This window comes from Priceomyces carsonii (assembly GCF_900007245.1).
Source record: "Priceomyces carsonii strain CBS4050 genome assembly, scaffold: Debaryomyces_carsonii_scaffold_3, whole genome shotgun sequence".
Classification (NCBI taxonomy): Eukaryota; Fungi; Ascomycota; class Pichiomycetes; order Serinales; family Debaryomycetaceae; genus Priceomyces; species Priceomyces carsonii.
The window spans coordinates 781,370-798,239 of record NW_026946676.1 but is presented as its reverse complement, the minus strand read 5'-3'; the positions used below and the strand labels follow the sequence as shown (position 1 = coordinate 798,239).

Here is a 16,870-nt window from a genome sequence, read left to right as displayed (position 1 = left end):
GACTCTCATACAAATTTAGGAGTGATTGGTAACTCAATTTGTTAGCCCTAGAAAAAACATTACACGTGATAATCATGTCAAAACGTGACCGAAATTTTTGATCTCAATTTTACGACGACAGTAGGTTACTCTCAGAATCGGTAGTGGGGCGTTCGTACTCTTCGAAAAAATTTATCTTTTCAGATTAAATTATCTTTTCATTTGAAACTAGTGAAGTATTCTTTTGAAGCATAAAACAATAAGCAAAGTATGTATTCGATTGTGTAGAATGGGTACATCTCATTCTAAAGGTATTGGACGGGAATAATTTTGAAACCTTTTTGGTGCATGGCATTAGAATATATCTTTTAGTGAACTGAAACTAAGTAACGTGGAATGAAATGAAGTGTGTAAAGACGCAAAGATGATCTTTGAAATCATCTATCGAGTTAAAAATGATGCATTTATTACCTCAATTGAAGAGCTCCATTGCTGACATACAGATCGTATTCAAATTAGTGGGTCACATTTGTTCTTTTGAGTACACTAGAAAATTGTATTTGTTGACGCAACAAAGAGGAGTAAAAGGTTCCTGGAATACCGAGTAGAAATTCAGAGTACTAACTTAAATAGAATGGCTCCAAAGATGCAACAAACTAAGGCCGCTAAGGCGGCCGCCGCTTTAGCCGGTGGTAAAAAGGGTAAGAAGAAGTGGAACAAGGGTAAGGTTAAGGACAAGGCTCAACATGTTGTTGTCTTAGATCAAGATAAGTATGACAGAATCATGAAGGATGTCCCAACCTACAAATACGTTTCTGTTTCAGTCTTGGTTGATAGATTAAAGATCGGTGGTTCTCTCGCCAGAATCGCTTTAAGACAGTTAGAAGCAGATGGTATCATCACTCCTGTCTCAAAGCATTCTAAGCAAGTTATTTACACTCGTGCTCATTAAGTTCGGCAAATGAAGCTTTTTCGTATATAATTGTAACTATAACGTGAAATGGAGTTTTATTAGTCAATTGCCATTTTTAAATACACAACATGAATGGTCTTTCGCAATAAATACGTGTAGTTAAAGTACCCTTATTATGTTAATGCAGTGGTGTCCAAGAATTCATTGATTTGCGATATTCGAAAAACGCATTTACTTAAGGAAGGCACTCATTGACGAAGGGATCTTATGAAATGCTAGCGCTGAGTATTTATAAGAGCCAGGTTAGGTGTCACAAGTATATCTTTAAGAAATCTTGTTGTATATCCTTTTCTAGGACATTTTTGGGTTTTCCTTCTCCATTTCATAATAATGCTCCAAATCTACAATCAAAAAAGATCAGTAAAAGAGTCAATGCTAGTCCTAAAGAAATGTTTGATATAGTCTCAGACGTATCAAGATATCATGAGTTTGTCCCTTTCGTTGAAAAATCAATTATACATTCTAGGGATCCGAAAACAAAACAACCTACTGTTGCTGAACTACGTATTGGTTGGAAGGAATATGATGAGAGCTTTACTTGTAAATTAAATTGTATTCCAAATAAAAAGGTGGTTGCGGAATCTTTGACTTTGGCTTTATTCGAGCAGTTGCAGACTGTGTGGGAATTTTCAGAGGTCAAGACATTGAGTGGTGTAGCTTGTAATGTTGACTTGGCTCTTAATTTTAGTTTCAAGAACCCGATTTATACAGCAATAAGCAGTCTCTTTTCAGACCAAGTGTCACAGATAATGATAAAGGCATTTGAAAATAGAGTTAAAGAGTTGAAGTCTGGTAGGCAACTTTCATAGATAGACTGTGCATTGAAAAATTAAACAAAGCATAAAATAAAATAAATTATATTATATATATATTTATAAGAAATGACTGTAATAAATACCAGGCTCAATTTGTAAAATGGTATCTAAAAGTACAGACCGAATGGCCATGAATTCATGCTCCGCTGAAGAATTGTTGAAAATGTTTTGATTTTCATATAATACATCAAGTGAGCCAAATGAAAGGAGCAATACCTCTCAAAAAATGCCCTTGGGAATTAACGAGTGCGAACCCACAATAAACTCCTTGACAAAATGATTGGGAACTCTTGATAAAGAAGTATCTGGTAAATTTAAACCACTGAGATCTTTTGAAGAATAGCTTCTTGTTTTTATGGAGGCATTATTTACACAGATGCTCATATGCTGCGAATAAATACTAGAAAGACTTGTTGAGCTACTTGACAACGAAGTAATATGATCAGATAAGCTTGCATACCTTGCTGACTTCAAAACTTGTGAATTAAAATATGAATATGACGTTGGCTTCACTAAAGTCTTGTTAAGCCAAGCATCATCGGAGGCCAACGGCTTAATACATCTGAGGCAATTCCTATAGAACTTCTTTTGAGTTGTTTTCGTGCTCAGTGGGGGCCATTTATATTCATCATCCGTTGTAAAAGAGGAGAAGGTATTACCTCTACTCCTGATTCGAGCCCTTTCTTCCCTTTCCACAAATTCGTCGTCGTATTCGTCGTCTTCGTCATCAGTTTGATTCATGTCGATCAAGTTATGTTCATCATCATCATCTTCGAAATTATTATTCTCTTGCCCTTCAGGGCATGTATGAGAAACAGTAGATTCTCTATCCTCTACATGTATTGAACGTTCGTCGTTATTCCTTGAGTTTCCTCTCATTTCACTATTAACATCATCATCACCGTCATCATCGTTATCATCAACAATAAAACCTGGCTCTGAATGGCTGCGAACTACGTTAAGTCGCCCTCCATGATGTCTCGCATCATTATGCGTACCATTCGACAGAGAAAATTTAGATCTCAATTTTGACAATTTTCCCCTGATTCTTCCTGTCTCAGGAATAGGATCGGAATGTGATCGAACGCGATTAATGCCGGGTGGACTAGTTCTCCTTCTTCTTCTTCTGGGTACAGTTCTGTACTTCGGGAACTCCCTTTCCGTAAGATCCAAAGATATGTCTTTCCCTATGTCTACAGCAGTATTCCAATCTATCAACTCTTTAGTGGAAAAAAAGTTCAAAAGAATTTGTTCGCTTTCGGCTCTGATTCTCAAAACATTTGATCTCTTTTTATAGTCCGATGCTAACCCAATTTTAGCATGTTGAAGTGAATAGGATCTGATAAGGCTTTTATTTTTGGACTTTATCAGCCTGTGATTGTCGTCTTCAGTAGCCAAAAAGTTACTCGAGAGCCCACATGCTGAGGAGTCAACTAAGTTTAACCTCTTACATAATTTAAAAAATTCCAAATCTTCAGCCTGCGTTACGTAGGAATCGATATTGCTCAACTCTTGTTCAAAATCGTTAAGTGTTTTCTCCTGCCCCTGCGTACAAGTTTTGAATGATAATACTTGGCTTTCAAGGTTACTAGGAATTCTGTAAAAATTCAACTGAGTAGAATTCAACTCCACTATTACATGTTTCCACGATCTATTCGGTGACGGTTCATAAGGAGATAACCACTCGACTTTTCTTGCAGCAACACCAACTTTATAGACAGATGGAGAATAGGGGGGAAGATCTTCAGAGGTAGTCACAGGGGCTATCGGATATTTAGGACACCCACCTGGAGGAAGCGAATCGTAACGGGGAGGATATACTGGATTCGGTTCCATTATCTTTAAAAATTCATCTTGGTTACTTCCGTAAAACGTTTTGGACCCGTTATCGAAACAACCCTTCCCTTTATCATATGAAAATTGCCCACCAACAAACAGGTTTGGAGTTGGAGGGGACTCCATCCTGTTCACCTTACCTGGACTCCCAGGTCTGCTTGATACTCCCGAATCGCTCGATGTACATGGCTCGGTTACTGCAAACGACTCAGAGTCCAAATTGTCAGATTCTGAACTATCTTCTGAGGAGCTTTTCATGGTTGTAAATGTTTTATAATTTCTAGAATGCACTTGGTGATTCAACGGGTCATTCAACTCGTTAGCAATCAGTAGCATGATGCTAACCGTGGTAAATTATACTGGTCAGGTAGCTTCCTGATTCTGAACTTAAAAGCACTTACCTCAGGAGTTGTTTCCCTCTAAATCCGCACACGATCTCCTCCAGAAGCTTTTGATGTATTGCGCTTCGATATTCTGCAAATGATATCTAGTTAGCTTATTAAATAAAGTTGCTCATGAATAGTAATAAAACGGATCAACTGCAACTACGTGTTTCCGGAAAAGCTTTAAGACGACTTAAGTGATCCAATCTTCAGCTTCAATAGTTACTGTTAGAAAGAAAGCTGCTGTTTAGCCGCTTAACGCCTAGTGATATAGGGGACGATTTGGAATTGCGGCCCACTTTTCTTTTTCCTCGATTCGTCCTTCATGTCGGCTTATCGGGACTTGCGCAAAAAAACTGAACGACAGCACAAGGAAGACAACAGTAATGGCAGGAACCTAACCCGGAGAAAGTAATTAAGCACAGGAAATACAAGCAATGTCAAGTTTCTTACAGCCGAAAGAGCTTATGATAAGGGAGGTTATCAATTTGAGAGTATGATGCTGATCTTACATGCGTGAGCTTTCATGGTTGCTAAAGATTAAGACTCGACGTAAGTCGACGTGATTTACAAGAGGAGGGGACATGTGGAGATAAATGAGAGTTCATGACAGTAGCATCATTGATCGTAAATTGTTATTTTCTTCGATGACAGGGGATCAGAAAAAGGGCTCAGTTTACTAATTAGTTGTGCATATGCTATTTATCGGATGACTGCAACAATCTATTGTTATCTACAGTCCCAAAGTATATATTATTGAGGTTAAGGTGCACAATTGAGCCGGGATCCGAAGCGAATCTGGCATTGGCTAACGGAGAAATCTGGTGGTGAAGAAAGGTTAGATATCTGGAGAATTCGGAACCATCGCAATCGCACATGATTTCAAAACTGTCGTTACTTGAGCTGAGCAAAGACTTGACGTATTTGTAGTTAATTAGTTCCTTATAGTCAGCATGCTTAAAGCAACCATGCAAGTCCAACGTTTGCTGATGCAAAGCAGACATTATTGGAGTGGCTGATGGAACGATGTTCGTAAGCAATTTTAGCTTATCGTTTTTCTGAGCTGAACTAAATGCAGACATAGAAGGGATCGATTCAGGAACGGTATTGGTCCTGCAGAACAGCAATATTAGCAGAAGCAAATCAAAGTAATATTCTGCGAAGTTTTTGGTTGTTATGGGACTCAAGTAAAACTGTATTTGTCTGTTTGTATCAATAAAGGCGATAATGTTTTTTTCTATGTCGTCACAAATGTGGCATTGGCACTCTTGGTTTAACTTCTGGGAAGAAAAGTCGATAGAATTTAAGTCCCAAAAGTGGAAAGACTCTATATAGTCCAATATTACTAAACGCTTTAAGTTTGTATGCTTCAAGCTTTTGACTAGTTTTTCATTTTGCAACAGAAATACCTCTTTTAGGATATTGACCTGGCTCCCATCTCTAATGCTATGAAATGGATATAATTGTGCATTGGTGTCAAGCTCTAAAGACAGAAGCTGTCTCATTGAAACCAAAAGGCTCTTCAAGTGAGCCTTGAAGTAAAACAAGCTAAAGGGGTTATTAATAGCAGACTGACCCAGCCTAGTGAGACTTAAATTTGACAACATTTGAAGCTTTGCACTCTTGAATTGGCAGAAGAAGCTTTCTAAACAGTTGCAATACTCAATATTATCTGACATAGTAAAATGCATATCTGAGCCCGAAATAGGGCAGTAGATGTGATTGCAATCGATTTTTAAAGTCAATGATTCTATTTTAGATACATCTATGGCATCTTGTATGATCTGGAAGTCCAATTCCATTTCTTTCTCTAAGGGGTACATTGAGCTGAAGTTGAACTGATTATTCATTTGGCCATGATTGTGGTTCATACTGAATCTTTTTAAGTTCTTGAATATAGCTTCTGTATTTAGCAATTTTGTTAAGAATTTAATGAAGCGTAAAGCTAAATCGTGAACAGATACAATGTTCAACTCATTGACATTTTCGAATATTTCTAAAAGTTTTTGTTTCTGCCTTTCCAGTAATGCTATGTTCTCATTTTCAACATCCTTTATATCTAGTAAATGAAAGTTGAGACTTTTAACAGTTATAACTTTCAGGCTCTCGGATATCGCCAACAAATCGCTTAAATTTTTTAATTGCAAGGTTGTAACGTTGATACCAGGTAATTTGTAAAAGTTGTATAAGTCCTCATATGCGATATTAAGTTGACTTAAAGGGATGTTACCAAAGTAAACTTTTTTCAAGTTATTCGTAGCAGAAAAATACTTCTTGTACCAAAATTTAAGTTTAAATAAAATAAAGCTCACGTCGTCAGTTATGATTTCTTGAATATAACTCGCTAGTTCACGATTGAAATTCAAACTTCCCTCAAATTTTTTCAAACTACTTCTGTCGGGAGATAAAGAGCTTTTTAATACGGTCCAGTTCCAAAGATAAGCATTTTTTTTCTCGTCTTTTCGTTCTCTTGTGGTCTTGTTTGTAATATAAATGTTGGCATACAATCTTTTGTTACAAATTGTATAGAAATCTCTGCACGTCAAGTTTAAGCTGATTAAGTCTTCTTGCCCTAAACGTATCAATATATAATCAAGCACGTCATTTGGAAGATCGGTAATTCCTTTCATAACTGCCTTTGACCCCCACTGTGACCAGCGATTCCCTTCGGCTTATCAATCGTTTAGATCCACATAGCATATATACAGGCACATTGAAAAAGTTAACACTCCTGGAATGAGTCTTCAATTCGGCTACGGGTGCTTTCACCAATAAGTGTATTCATGCTATGTATATCCCGTCTTTCTTAAAACATGGAGAAAGAGAAAAGATTGAATAGGAATTCAATATATCTAAAGCATTATAACGATGACGCTGCTATTGAAACTCATCATAAACTTCACTTTATTGCTGCAAACAATAATCGCCGTGTCAGTTAATCCAATGCCTGCTCCCCGAAATATTACTTGGGATAACCATGGTCCAATAGCAGTTTCTGCTTCAATGTTACTAAGAGCTAATGGGGGCGACCCAGTTCTAGATGCAGCTTATCAGAGAACTGTGTTGGCAATCAGAACATTAAAATGGATACCAGCTGCAATTGAAAGACCCATTAAGAGCTACGAGCCTTCGCTAGGTTTCAAACCTCAGGGAGTTAAATATACTGGGCCCAAATTACAATATGTTAGAGTGACAATTAGTGATTGGGATTCAGTATTAAAACTCGGGGTAAACGAGTCTTATTCCTTGAAAGTACAGAAGATGTCCAATATAATCGAAATTAGTGCTGCTACAATTTGGGGGGCATTGCATGCCTTCACAACCTTGCAACAAATTATAATTTATGATCGGAACTGGCATACGTTTATGATTGAAGGTCCCGTTGAAATTTGGGACGAACCCCTTTTTAAACACAGGGGCGTTCTTATTGATACAGCTCGTAATTTTATTACAAAAGCTAAAATGCTCGAGCAACTTGAGGTGATGTCAATTGCTAAAATGAATGTATTACATTGGCACATAGAAGACTCACAATCGTGGCCTTTAGAATTAAATATTTATCCTGAGATGACGAAAGATGCATACTCAGACCGAGATATTTATACTAGAGAAGACGTCAATGAAATCATACAGTTTGCCCGTCAAAGAGGCATTCGGATAGTACCCGAAATTGATCTTCCTGGGCACGCTAGAGCAGGTTGGAGGCAGATTGATGAAAAGATCGTTGTTTGTGGAAATAGTTGGTACTCAAATGACAACTTATCTAGCATAACCGCTTTTGAAGCACCTCCTGGCCAAATTGATATAATATATGATAAGACATACGAAGTTTTAAATAATGTGTTCAAGGAAATAAGCGAAATATTTATCGATGAGATGATTCACGTTGGACTTGATGAAGTTCAGGAAAACTGCTATAAATTCTCACCGTACATATCAGAGTGGTTAAAAGAAAACATCTCCAGATCTTATGATGATTTGGTTCAATATTGGGTCGATAACTCATTACCTATCTTCAAAAAGTACAAACAAAAAATCGTAATGTGGGAAGATGTGTTATTGGGAAAAGTGCGGGCACATAATGTTCTGAATAACGTTATACTACAATCTTGGCTGGAGGATACATCCAATATTAAAAAATTGACATCTTTGGGGTACGACGTTATTGTATCTTCTCTGTCGCATTTATATTTAGATTGCGGTCATGGTGGGTGGCTCACTAACGACGTAAGGTACGTGGATGCCCCACGAAATTCAAAATTTAACAAATACTTGGGTGGCTCATCATGTGGCCCTTACAAGACATGGCAGAGGATTTATGACTTCGATTTCCTAGCAAACTTATCACATACAGAAAAACTGCACGTTTTAGGAGGAGAGGTCGCATTATGGTCTGAGCAGCAAGATAGCCTGACCCTTATACAATCGATTTGGCCACGTACTGCTGCCTTTGCAGAATCACTTTGGAGCGGAAATAGAGATCCATCCACAGGGTTTTATCGAACTAATTTAGCTACTCAGAGAATTTTGAATTTCAGAGAGTATTTATTAGCATTGGGACATGACGCCTCTCCTTTGGTTCCAAAATTTTGCCTTCAAAACCCACATTCTTGCGATCTCTTTTATGATCAAGATATTTATCATCGGTACTGAAGTTGAATATATTAATTATCATAATTAGGCGGCCATATAGATCAGAGTATCAGAGTAACCAATACTGCACATAACACATACCAAATTTTGCAACGATGATCGCGATCTTACCCATTTGTAGCATTGTAAGTCTGTAAGATAATCCTTCTCCTACGAACTGAAATGACAAATGTGCTTTCATCAGATAATCTTTTGATCTTTGAAAGAATAGAGACAGCATTGACAGAAGTAGTGGAACACGAGGCTGTTATTAAGGATATTCTTTTAGATTTAGGTAATATTGTAAAGAAAGCAGGTGAATCGAAATCATATAGACATGAACTTGCTTCTCATAACGATATATGGGATATAATCGCGGAATCAGTTGCACGCTCATTCAATGTGACTTATACAGAACCGCTATTGACGTGGTATATCAGAGTCTTCCGGGGTGTCTTATTGTTAGCAAGGAATTGCACTCCAGAGAAGGCGCTAGGACCCAGCTTAATTTTACACAGCTTGAGAATATTCGATGAAAGCGTATCTAGAGAACATGACTTCTATGATAAAACTGTGGTCGTTTACTTTGAGCTACTTGCCAATATAAGTCAAGTACTGGACTATAAGAGGGATGTGAATGAACTAGCATCAATCATATTTGACTCTGGAAGCAATGCATTGAATACTGGACCTCTTATCATCCGCTTGACAGAAATAGATGAGCTAGTGTTCCCTTTTCTTGTATTTCTTGAAAGTTTTCTAGATTCTGAAGTTATCGGTGATATACTAACTTCAGAAAGATGCTTTGATATAGTGGGTATTTTATTCGAGAGATTCCAATTGTTGAACATTGAAAGCATAAGCGGCCCCGATAGAATCCTAATAAGGATACTTCAAAAAATAATATGTCACGAGAGTTTTCAGAAATATGTTAACAAGATAGGCCATGGCTCCAAAACTTTCAGAAAGATACTAAAGTCATGCCAACTAATTGTGACATCCAAAGAGGACTGGGATAATTACGAAATTGTTGCATTACTAACTTGGATCTATGACCTTTTCAAGGAATTTTCAGTCAAAGCAGAGGCGCTACTTTTAGGTACCAGCTTTGATGTGATCGAAATTTCAAATAACCACGCCGTAGTCCTTGCACTCTTAGATTGTTTAAGCCATTTGGGAAAGTATCACGCGGGAAAACAATATCTCACCCATTACGATGCGATTCCTTTTCTAACACGCTTACTAGGAGTAGTCCATAAAAGCATTGAAAGAAAGACACTCAAAAAAACACCACCTAATGATATGTCACTAGAGAAACCCCAAGAGAAAAAGCTTTATCCCGAAGTGAAATCAATCATAATTGAAATTCTTGCTTATTTGGCACATGATTCATTTGAAAACCAAGAAAAGATAAGAAAGAACCATGGCTTAGAATTAGTCTTGTCGAATTGTTCCATTGATGACAACGAGCCATTCATAAAAGAAAGAGCAATTGTTTGTCTTAAGTTCTTACTTGCAAATAATACGAAAAATCAGGAATTGGTTGCTTCTTTAGAAGCAAAAGGCGTATTTGATCAAGAGACAATTAAAGATATGGGTTATGAGGCAGAAATAGTTGATGGGAAGGTAAAACTAAAAGAAGCACGAGAACAAAATTAGGCTACACCAACTATGTAACCACTTGATACTCATTAGTTGACAGATTAAATTATATATTTACTTTTCACTCTATTTGCTAAGTTCTTCAATAATTGCAGTCTTGACACTCTTCAAGGAAGCATCATTAATGAATTTGATCCTCTTTTGCTTCAGACTCAAAGCTTTTAATTCAGAAGGTAAGACGTCTCTTTCAAATGAATAGTCTTTAATACCGTCCAATGCTTTATTAACAACTTCAGAAAATTTTGCTGGATGTGCCGTTGATAAAGAAATATATTTAACGTTTTTATCATTATCCTTTTCAATGTGCCTGTAGGATGCATTTACACCAACAGCTGTATGGGGATCTAAAATGTACTTCTCCGGATGACTCAAGTAGATCTTTTTGATAGTCTCGATTGTTTGTATGTCATCAACTCTTTCCGAGTCAAAATTCTTTCTAGCAGCTTTGACAACAGATTCAGGAGCAATTACAGAACCCGTATCCTTTAATTGTTGCATCCATTCATTTAAAATTTTACCAGCCTCTTTGTCATCATTCTGTGTTAATTGTGATCTTATTAAATACCAAAGCAATCTTTCGAAATTGGAGGAAATTAATATATCCATTGCTGGGGAATATGTAGCTTTGACTTCTGAGCCTTTAGTAGGATCAGCAGATTTCTCGTAACGTCCTGTTCTCATGAATCTGTCAAGAATATCATTTTCATTGGTTGCAATGACCAATTTTTCGACCGGTAATCCCATCTCTTTAGCATAATATCCAGCCAAGATATCACCGAAGTTACCAGAGGGAACAACAAACTTGCATTTTTTATCTATGCCCACCTCTTTAATGAGTTGAAAATAAGAATAAAAGTAATATGTTATTTGGGCTAGAATTCTTGCCCAGTTAATAGAATTTACAGCACCAACATGGTACTTTGAATTAAATTCTTTATCACCGAATATCTGTTTCACAATGTCCTGACAGTCATCAAAAGTACCCTTTACAGACAAAGTGTGGACGTTTTTATCTTCGACAGTTGTCATTTGTTCTTCTTGGATCGGTGATATTCTACCAGTTGGATATAAAATAAAGACAGAGACGTCTTTTTTTCCTCTCAAACCATAAATGGCGGCTGAGCCCGTATCACCAGAAGTGGCCCCAACGACTGTCATTATTTCTCTATCCTCCTCAGTCTTCGCATTTGCGTTCTTCCTTGTTAAAAAAAACTCAAAGAGATTTCCAAGAAATTGCAAAGCAACATCTTTGAAAGCATAAGTGGGCCCATGGAAAAGTTCTAACAAGTACAAGCCATTTTTTTGGTCGATAACCTTTATTGGTGTTACTTCCTTGGTTCTAAACGTCGAATATGACTTTTTAATCAATTCTTTAAGTTCAATATCAGAAATCTCCTTTTGCGATATGTATAATCTCATGATATTGAATGCCAAATCTTCAAAGGACAAGTCTTTCCAATCGTTGACAAATCCATCCTCCAACTTTGGAATATTCGATGGTAAGAACAATCCACCATCATTAGCTAATCCCGTAAGCACAACCTCCTCAAATGACAAATTCTGTTCGTCTGATGATCTTGTAGACCTATAAGTTTGAGTTTTAGACATCTTATACTATTATGGATAAGTGAGAAGTTTAGATATTCAACTAATGAAAATTTGAAAAATTCGGATGATTCATACTTCATCTTGAGGACTTTGTGTCACAAATTTATTTCGTGAAATTGTGTTTACAATAATCCTTTCGAGTATTCGTATGAGCCATATAGCGGACAATAAAAGGTATGATTCAAGGGATTGCTATACATATGAGGCAAGCGAGATCCTTGGTCTCAAAAATATATTCTGATAGGCCCTATCAACCGCTTATCAGTGAGGGATACAAAGGGATCCTGAAGATTGTAATCCCAAAGAACGTCGACTTGACCAATCAAGTGATCAATACAGAAAGAGAAAGTGACTTGAAGAGGATTGTCGACTGCTTTGATGCACCCATCTATTTTGCGTATGGCTATGGATCTGGTGTTTTTGAGCAGGCAGGTTATCAGAATAAGAGGTTGGCTCGGCCCCAAATTGATCTCATACATATAGTTGAAGATCCTCAAAAGTTTCACGAAGCAAATCTAAGGCAGTTTCTGGATCATTACTCTTTTCTTAAGTTTCTCAGCGCCGGATCGATTGCTGAAATACAGAATCTTGGCGTTGGTCTATACTTCAACCCCTTTGCTGTCATTGACAACTCCCTTATTAAGTATGGAGTAATAAGTGTCGATAAAACGTTACTAGATTTAAGCGAATGGTCATCATTATACCTCGCGGGTCGCTTGCAGAAACCTGTGAAGTATTTAGTGGATAAAGAAACTACGACTCACCCAATGATCAAATTTCTCAACCAATTTAATTTGAAAAACGCCATGACTTTGGCTATATTGTTACTCAAGAAAGATCATTTCAATGAGATTGAGTTATATGAGGCTATAGCTAATATATCATATGTTGGCGATTTCAGGAACTTAATTGGAGGAGAAAATCCAAATAAGGTCAAAAATATAGTCAATAAGCAATATGATAACTTCAAGATATTGTATGAGCCCATATTGGCATACTTTATCGATAAAGGGTTTATAGAAGTAATGAGAGACGAAGATGGGATTAAAAAGTTTAGAAAAATCTTGAATGCTGAGTCAAAGAGCTTTTTAATCAGTAAGATGCCGATCCAGTTCAGGAGGAATTTGTACCAATTGTACAAGGATAAATCAATTAGGGAAATAGCGAGAGATAACAATTTGAACATAAACTTGAACAGAGTTGTCAAGAAAATTGTAAGAGTCCCTTCATTAGTTCAATTGCTAAAGGGTATATTAACCGCTGGACCAGTGAAATCATTCAGATACGCATTAGAAAAGAATATGAAATTTAGAACAGCTCAATAATCTAAATGGATATTTATACTGTACACTAATAAAGCCCTAATTTCAAATAGTACATGAGACGTGGAATCGAAGCCAGCTATTATCGTTGATTTCTTTAAATTAATTAAATAGTTTATTACATACAGGATCAACAAACACTAGTTTCCTTTCTGCATATATTGTATCGAGTTCTTCTAATTTAATACTTAGGTCGACATTAGAAAGCTAAAGTTTCAAGCAAGGGCCAGAATAAGGGATAAAATGGCGCCGAGAAACTATAGGGATAATGCTTCTGAACCAGAAGTAAAACAAGCTGCGAGCTCAAGATCCTCTACAAAAGCAAAAAATGCAGCAGCACAACAAGCACAGCAGGAGTATTTATCAAAGCACATAAATTCGAATGGACCACAGGATGCACCAAAGGTAGATCCACTAGATTTCTATTCCTTTGATTGCAAAACGCTAGATAAGTACGTACGGACATACGGCTTGAATCTTCCCCCTACGATGACTATTGATGGTGATATTCTACAAAGTGATATTGGAAAGAAAACTTATAGCTACAAACACAGTAATAAAAATAGAGTCAGCAAGCTTGAACAATCAAACAATGTCAAGAAACATTTTATGAATTTACCTTGCAGAGAAAATGAGATAATAACGAATTTTCTTTATAAAGCCAATAATCAGGATACGGAATTTAAGTTGAAATTCAACTAAAGGTCTCCAGTAAGGAAGTTACGAAAGAATCTGCACTTTCATTGAAGGATACAAAAGGGTTTTCTTATAATCTAGTTATTCTGCTTGTATTAGTGTTTCTTCTATTTTGTGTAATAATAATATAAGATCTGACTCTAAAGGGCATTTTTGTAAGAACATATAGTGACAGCGAGGTAGATATGGATACTTCCACCCTTATATTTATAGCTACACTTGCGGTAGTCTTCATCTTCTTGAGATGGATAATCTCACCCATCCCTAATGCAAGCAGTGAGTGGAACGAACTTGAAAATGCAAGAGAAAATGACGCGAGGACCAATCGTGTAACCAGAGCAGGCACTCCAGGTAGGAGAAGAGAAGTGACTAATTCTATGATTGAGGTTGTTCAAGCAATCGCTCCTCATTTATCTACTGGACAAATTAGAATGGACTTGGAAAGATCAGGATCAGTGGAAGTTACTGTTGAGAGATACATGGAAGAAGGTGGTTTGCCATTTCCAGAAGGAGAGTCTGCTAGCGATCTGCATCCATTAGAGGAATCAGAAAAAACGAACAACCAATATGAATCAGACAACCTCATAGATAGATATGGATTAAATGAAAAGGTAGACAGTGCTAGCTTGGATGAATTAGAAGAAGCTACTTGGGGCACTGACAAAAGCGAGAGAAGAGATTTACTTCAAAAAAGAAGGGAAAATATGATTTTGAAAGCAAGGAAAAGATTAGCATCTCAATTACAAAATGAAATATCAATGCCTTAGATATCATTAAATAAGTTTATTTTGTGTCCTATGCAAAATATTATAAGCACTATTCAGTGACTAATGTAGGTACAATTCGTCTTTTTTTCAGCTGCAGAGTAGATTTAGATTTAGCATCTGGAATATAACCACCAGTTGTAGCATCGGAACGAACCTCCACTACACCAGATTCGGATGAAATGCTCGTATCGGGAGAATCAAGGCTCGCGGGTCCTCCTGTGTGCTTGCTGGTCTCAAAATGTGCTCCCAGAGCTGGCAGCATAATTTCTCTGCTTGAATCAGGTTTGACGTCAGCGGTGTCCTTGTCTGGGGCAGCGCTTTCTATTGACGAAAATGGTTCTGTGACAAAGTTGTTCACTAAATTAGGTTTTGAAGTATTCGACTTTAAAGGTTCGAAGTCATTTTTTTGCTTTCGATTGTCATCAACTGACTTGGGACTCACATCGTGAGCATTGCTTTGCATTTCGATGTCTGCTCCTTTCTTTGGCGAGTTCTTCAGTGCCACGTTTTTCCTTCCAATAAGCTCTGTGATCGAATTTGTAGTGCCTTTGGCATTGGCTTTTTCTTTAACATCATGTTTACTCATATGTGATTCGGCTATTTCTATAGATTCCGAGGTATTAAGCTCTGATCGAGGCTCTCTCTTCTCTCCCGAAGACACGTTCTCCCAAAAATTACCCACATCATTTGTATTAAATAAAATATCCCCAAATGCATCCCCTTCAAATACAATAGCGGAACAAAATCCGTCAGCGGAACTTATGATTATACTTTGTCCATCTCTATCCCAAACTAAGTCCGTTATGACAGAATAATGTAAATTTGAGACAAAGCCCAAAGGCTCCAAGTTTGACGTGCTATAAATTATGACAGAATCTTGGGTTGCAACGGCGAAAATCATATCATAAGGAAGATCGAAAACTCGTTTTTCTGTATTCGACAATTTATAAATTATGGGTGAAAACCTCACTGCAATTGCAGGCTTCAGTAATCCTGGCAAGTGACATACAGGAGGTTTGCCAAGTCCTGACCTTATATAAATGTAAACAGTATTTGTTACTTTATCACTTGAGCTTTCCTCATTGTCATCTTTTGAGGCTTCTTGTTCACTATTCTCTCCTTGTTTGGCACTTTCTTCCAGAGTACGGCCCATTTCCTCAGTTTCATTGACGGATCTGTAAATTCCCAGAGGGGTTAATAATAATGCACCGTCCGGTGAAAATGTTAGTCGCCTAAAAAAAGACTGTAATGTTTCGGAATGGTAGAGAAAGGTCGTTCTTTTGCTGATTGCAGCATCTGCACCCAAATTTTGCTTAAACTCCTTGACATTTCCCGTATTATGTGTAGATAATTTGGATGTTGGTAACTCGCATTTAGAGATCTTGAAATGCAAAGAAGGTACCACACTTTGATTTTCGTGCTCAATGGAATATATGTGAACCGTTCTATCAGCCGATTGAGTTGCCAAAAATTGATTCCTGGGATCCCATGCCACACCTTGAACGTAATGGTTGTGATCCGACGATTGAAAAATCTGTTGTCCCGATTCCACGGAATATATCCTAGTGATATTATCCATTGATCCAGTTGCTATGTATTTTGAATCAGGAGACCATGCTAAATCATATATTTCGGAGGTGGAGCTTCTGAGTACTTGCTTCGCTATCCAACTTTCTTTGATTTCTTCATCCTCTTCAGCACCGAAGTCTTTCACTATGTGATCGGATAGAGTCCATATGATCAAGGCACCGTCATCTCCCCCGCTTGCAAGCATATGACCTCTTGGGTCAAATCGCGTAACATTTACGGCCTGTGTATGTTTTCTTAATGTTGAAAGATGTTCTAGAGAGGCAACGCCAGTCCCATCTTCTTTGTAGTTTACTTTCCATATTCTAATATTATTGTCTCCCCCCGCAGTTGATAGTCTTTCTGATTTCTTTATCCCATCCTGAACAGACTGAAAGTCAACAGAATAAACAGGTTGGCTATCATCATGCCAATGAACCGTTATTGTTGCAGAGTTCATGGTATGTTTGATCATCCTTCAACGTTTATCGATTGAGGACGCGTTAACAGAGGAAAATATCAACAAGATGTCGTTATGTCGGTTTCGGGCGACATTTGGTATTTTGATATGGATATACTAGGATATTAAACTGACTTCTCCAGAATATTACTGCAGACATTATTAATCAAA

General features: G+C 37.3%; 11 protein-coding genes across 11 annotated transcripts; 7 read left to right on the top strand and 4 right to left on the bottom strand.

Moving 5' to 3' along the window:
• Positions 1-613: 613 nt before the first annotated feature.
• On the top strand, positions 614-931 carry RPS25B (40S ribosomal protein eS25; the record flags this gene model as incomplete). Its single annotated transcript, XM_062952837.1, has 1 exon — positions 614-931. The coding sequence occupies one exon, from the start codon at positions 614-616 to the stop codon at positions 929-931; it is 318 nt and encodes a 105-aa protein (XP_062809700.1).
• Positions 932-1,164: 233 nt separating this feature from the next.
• PRCAT00002944001 (ubiquinone-binding protein) lies at positions 1,165-1,761 on the top strand (the record flags this gene model as incomplete). Its single annotated transcript, XM_062952836.1, has 1 exon — positions 1,165-1,761. One exon carries the CDS (start codon positions 1,165-1,167, stop codon positions 1,759-1,761), a length of 597 nt encoding a protein of 198 aa, XP_062809699.1.
• Positions 1,762-1,986: 225 nt separating this feature from the next.
• On the bottom strand, positions 1,987-3,939 carry PRCAT00002943001 (uncharacterized protein; the record flags this gene model as incomplete). Its single annotated transcript, XM_062952835.1, has 1 exon — positions 1,987-3,939. One exon carries the CDS (start codon positions 3,937-3,939, stop codon positions 1,987-1,989), a length of 1,953 nt encoding a protein of 650 aa, XP_062809698.1.
• A 745-nt stretch (positions 3,940-4,684) lies between these two features.
• On the bottom strand, positions 4,685-6,616 carry PRCAT00002942001 (F-box protein; the record flags this gene model as incomplete). The annotated part of the gene is made up of 1 exon (XM_062952834.1): positions 4,685-6,616. The coding sequence occupies one exon, from the start codon at positions 6,614-6,616 to the stop codon at positions 4,685-4,687; it is 1,932 nt and encodes a 643-aa protein (XP_062809697.1).
• A 238-nt stretch (positions 6,617-6,854) lies between these two features.
• HEX1 (Hex1p) lies at positions 6,855-8,639 on the top strand (the record flags this gene model as incomplete). Its single annotated transcript, XM_062952833.1, has 1 exon — positions 6,855-8,639. The coding sequence occupies one exon, from the start codon at positions 6,855-6,857 to the stop codon at positions 8,637-8,639; it is 1,785 nt and encodes a 594-aa protein (XP_062809696.1).
• A 162-nt stretch (positions 8,640-8,801) lies between these two features.
• On the top strand, positions 8,802-10,277 carry PRCAT00002940001 (uncharacterized protein; the record flags this gene model as incomplete). Its single annotated transcript, XM_062952831.1, has 1 exon — positions 8,802-10,277. One exon carries the CDS (start codon positions 8,802-8,804, stop codon positions 10,275-10,277), a length of 1,476 nt encoding a protein of 491 aa, XP_062809695.1.
• Positions 10,278-10,346: 69 nt separating this feature from the next.
• On the bottom strand, positions 10,347-11,888 carry THR4 (threonine synthase; the record flags this gene model as incomplete). The annotated part of the gene is made up of 1 exon (XM_062952830.1): positions 10,347-11,888. The coding sequence occupies one exon, from the start codon at positions 11,886-11,888 to the stop codon at positions 10,347-10,349; it is 1,542 nt and encodes a 513-aa protein (XP_062809694.1).
• Positions 11,889-12,064: 176 nt separating this feature from the next.
• On the top strand, positions 12,065-13,213 carry PTH1 (putative phosphatidate cytidylyltransferase; the record flags this gene model as incomplete). Its single annotated transcript, XM_062952829.1, has 1 exon — positions 12,065-13,213. One exon carries the CDS (start codon positions 12,065-12,067, stop codon positions 13,211-13,213), a length of 1,149 nt encoding a protein of 382 aa, XP_062809693.1.
• A 240-nt stretch (positions 13,214-13,453) lies between these two features.
• On the top strand, positions 13,454-13,912 carry PRCAT00002937001 (uncharacterized protein; the record flags this gene model as incomplete). Its single annotated transcript, XM_062952828.1, has 1 exon — positions 13,454-13,912. The coding sequence occupies one exon, from the start codon at positions 13,454-13,456 to the stop codon at positions 13,910-13,912; it is 459 nt and encodes a 152-aa protein (XP_062809692.1).
• Positions 13,913-14,091: 179 nt separating this feature from the next.
• PRCAT00002936001 (uncharacterized protein) lies at positions 14,092-14,673 on the top strand (the record flags this gene model as incomplete). The annotated part of the gene is made up of 1 exon (XM_062952827.1): positions 14,092-14,673. The coding sequence occupies one exon, from the start codon at positions 14,092-14,094 to the stop codon at positions 14,671-14,673; it is 582 nt and encodes a 193-aa protein (XP_062809691.1).
• A 49-nt stretch (positions 14,674-14,722) lies between these two features.
• On the bottom strand, positions 14,723-16,699 carry CAC2 (Cac2p; the record flags this gene model as incomplete). The annotated part of the gene is made up of 1 exon (XM_062952826.1): positions 14,723-16,699. One exon carries the CDS (start codon positions 16,697-16,699, stop codon positions 14,723-14,725), a length of 1,977 nt encoding a protein of 658 aa, XP_062809690.1.
• Positions 16,700-16,870: the final 171 nt, after the last annotated feature.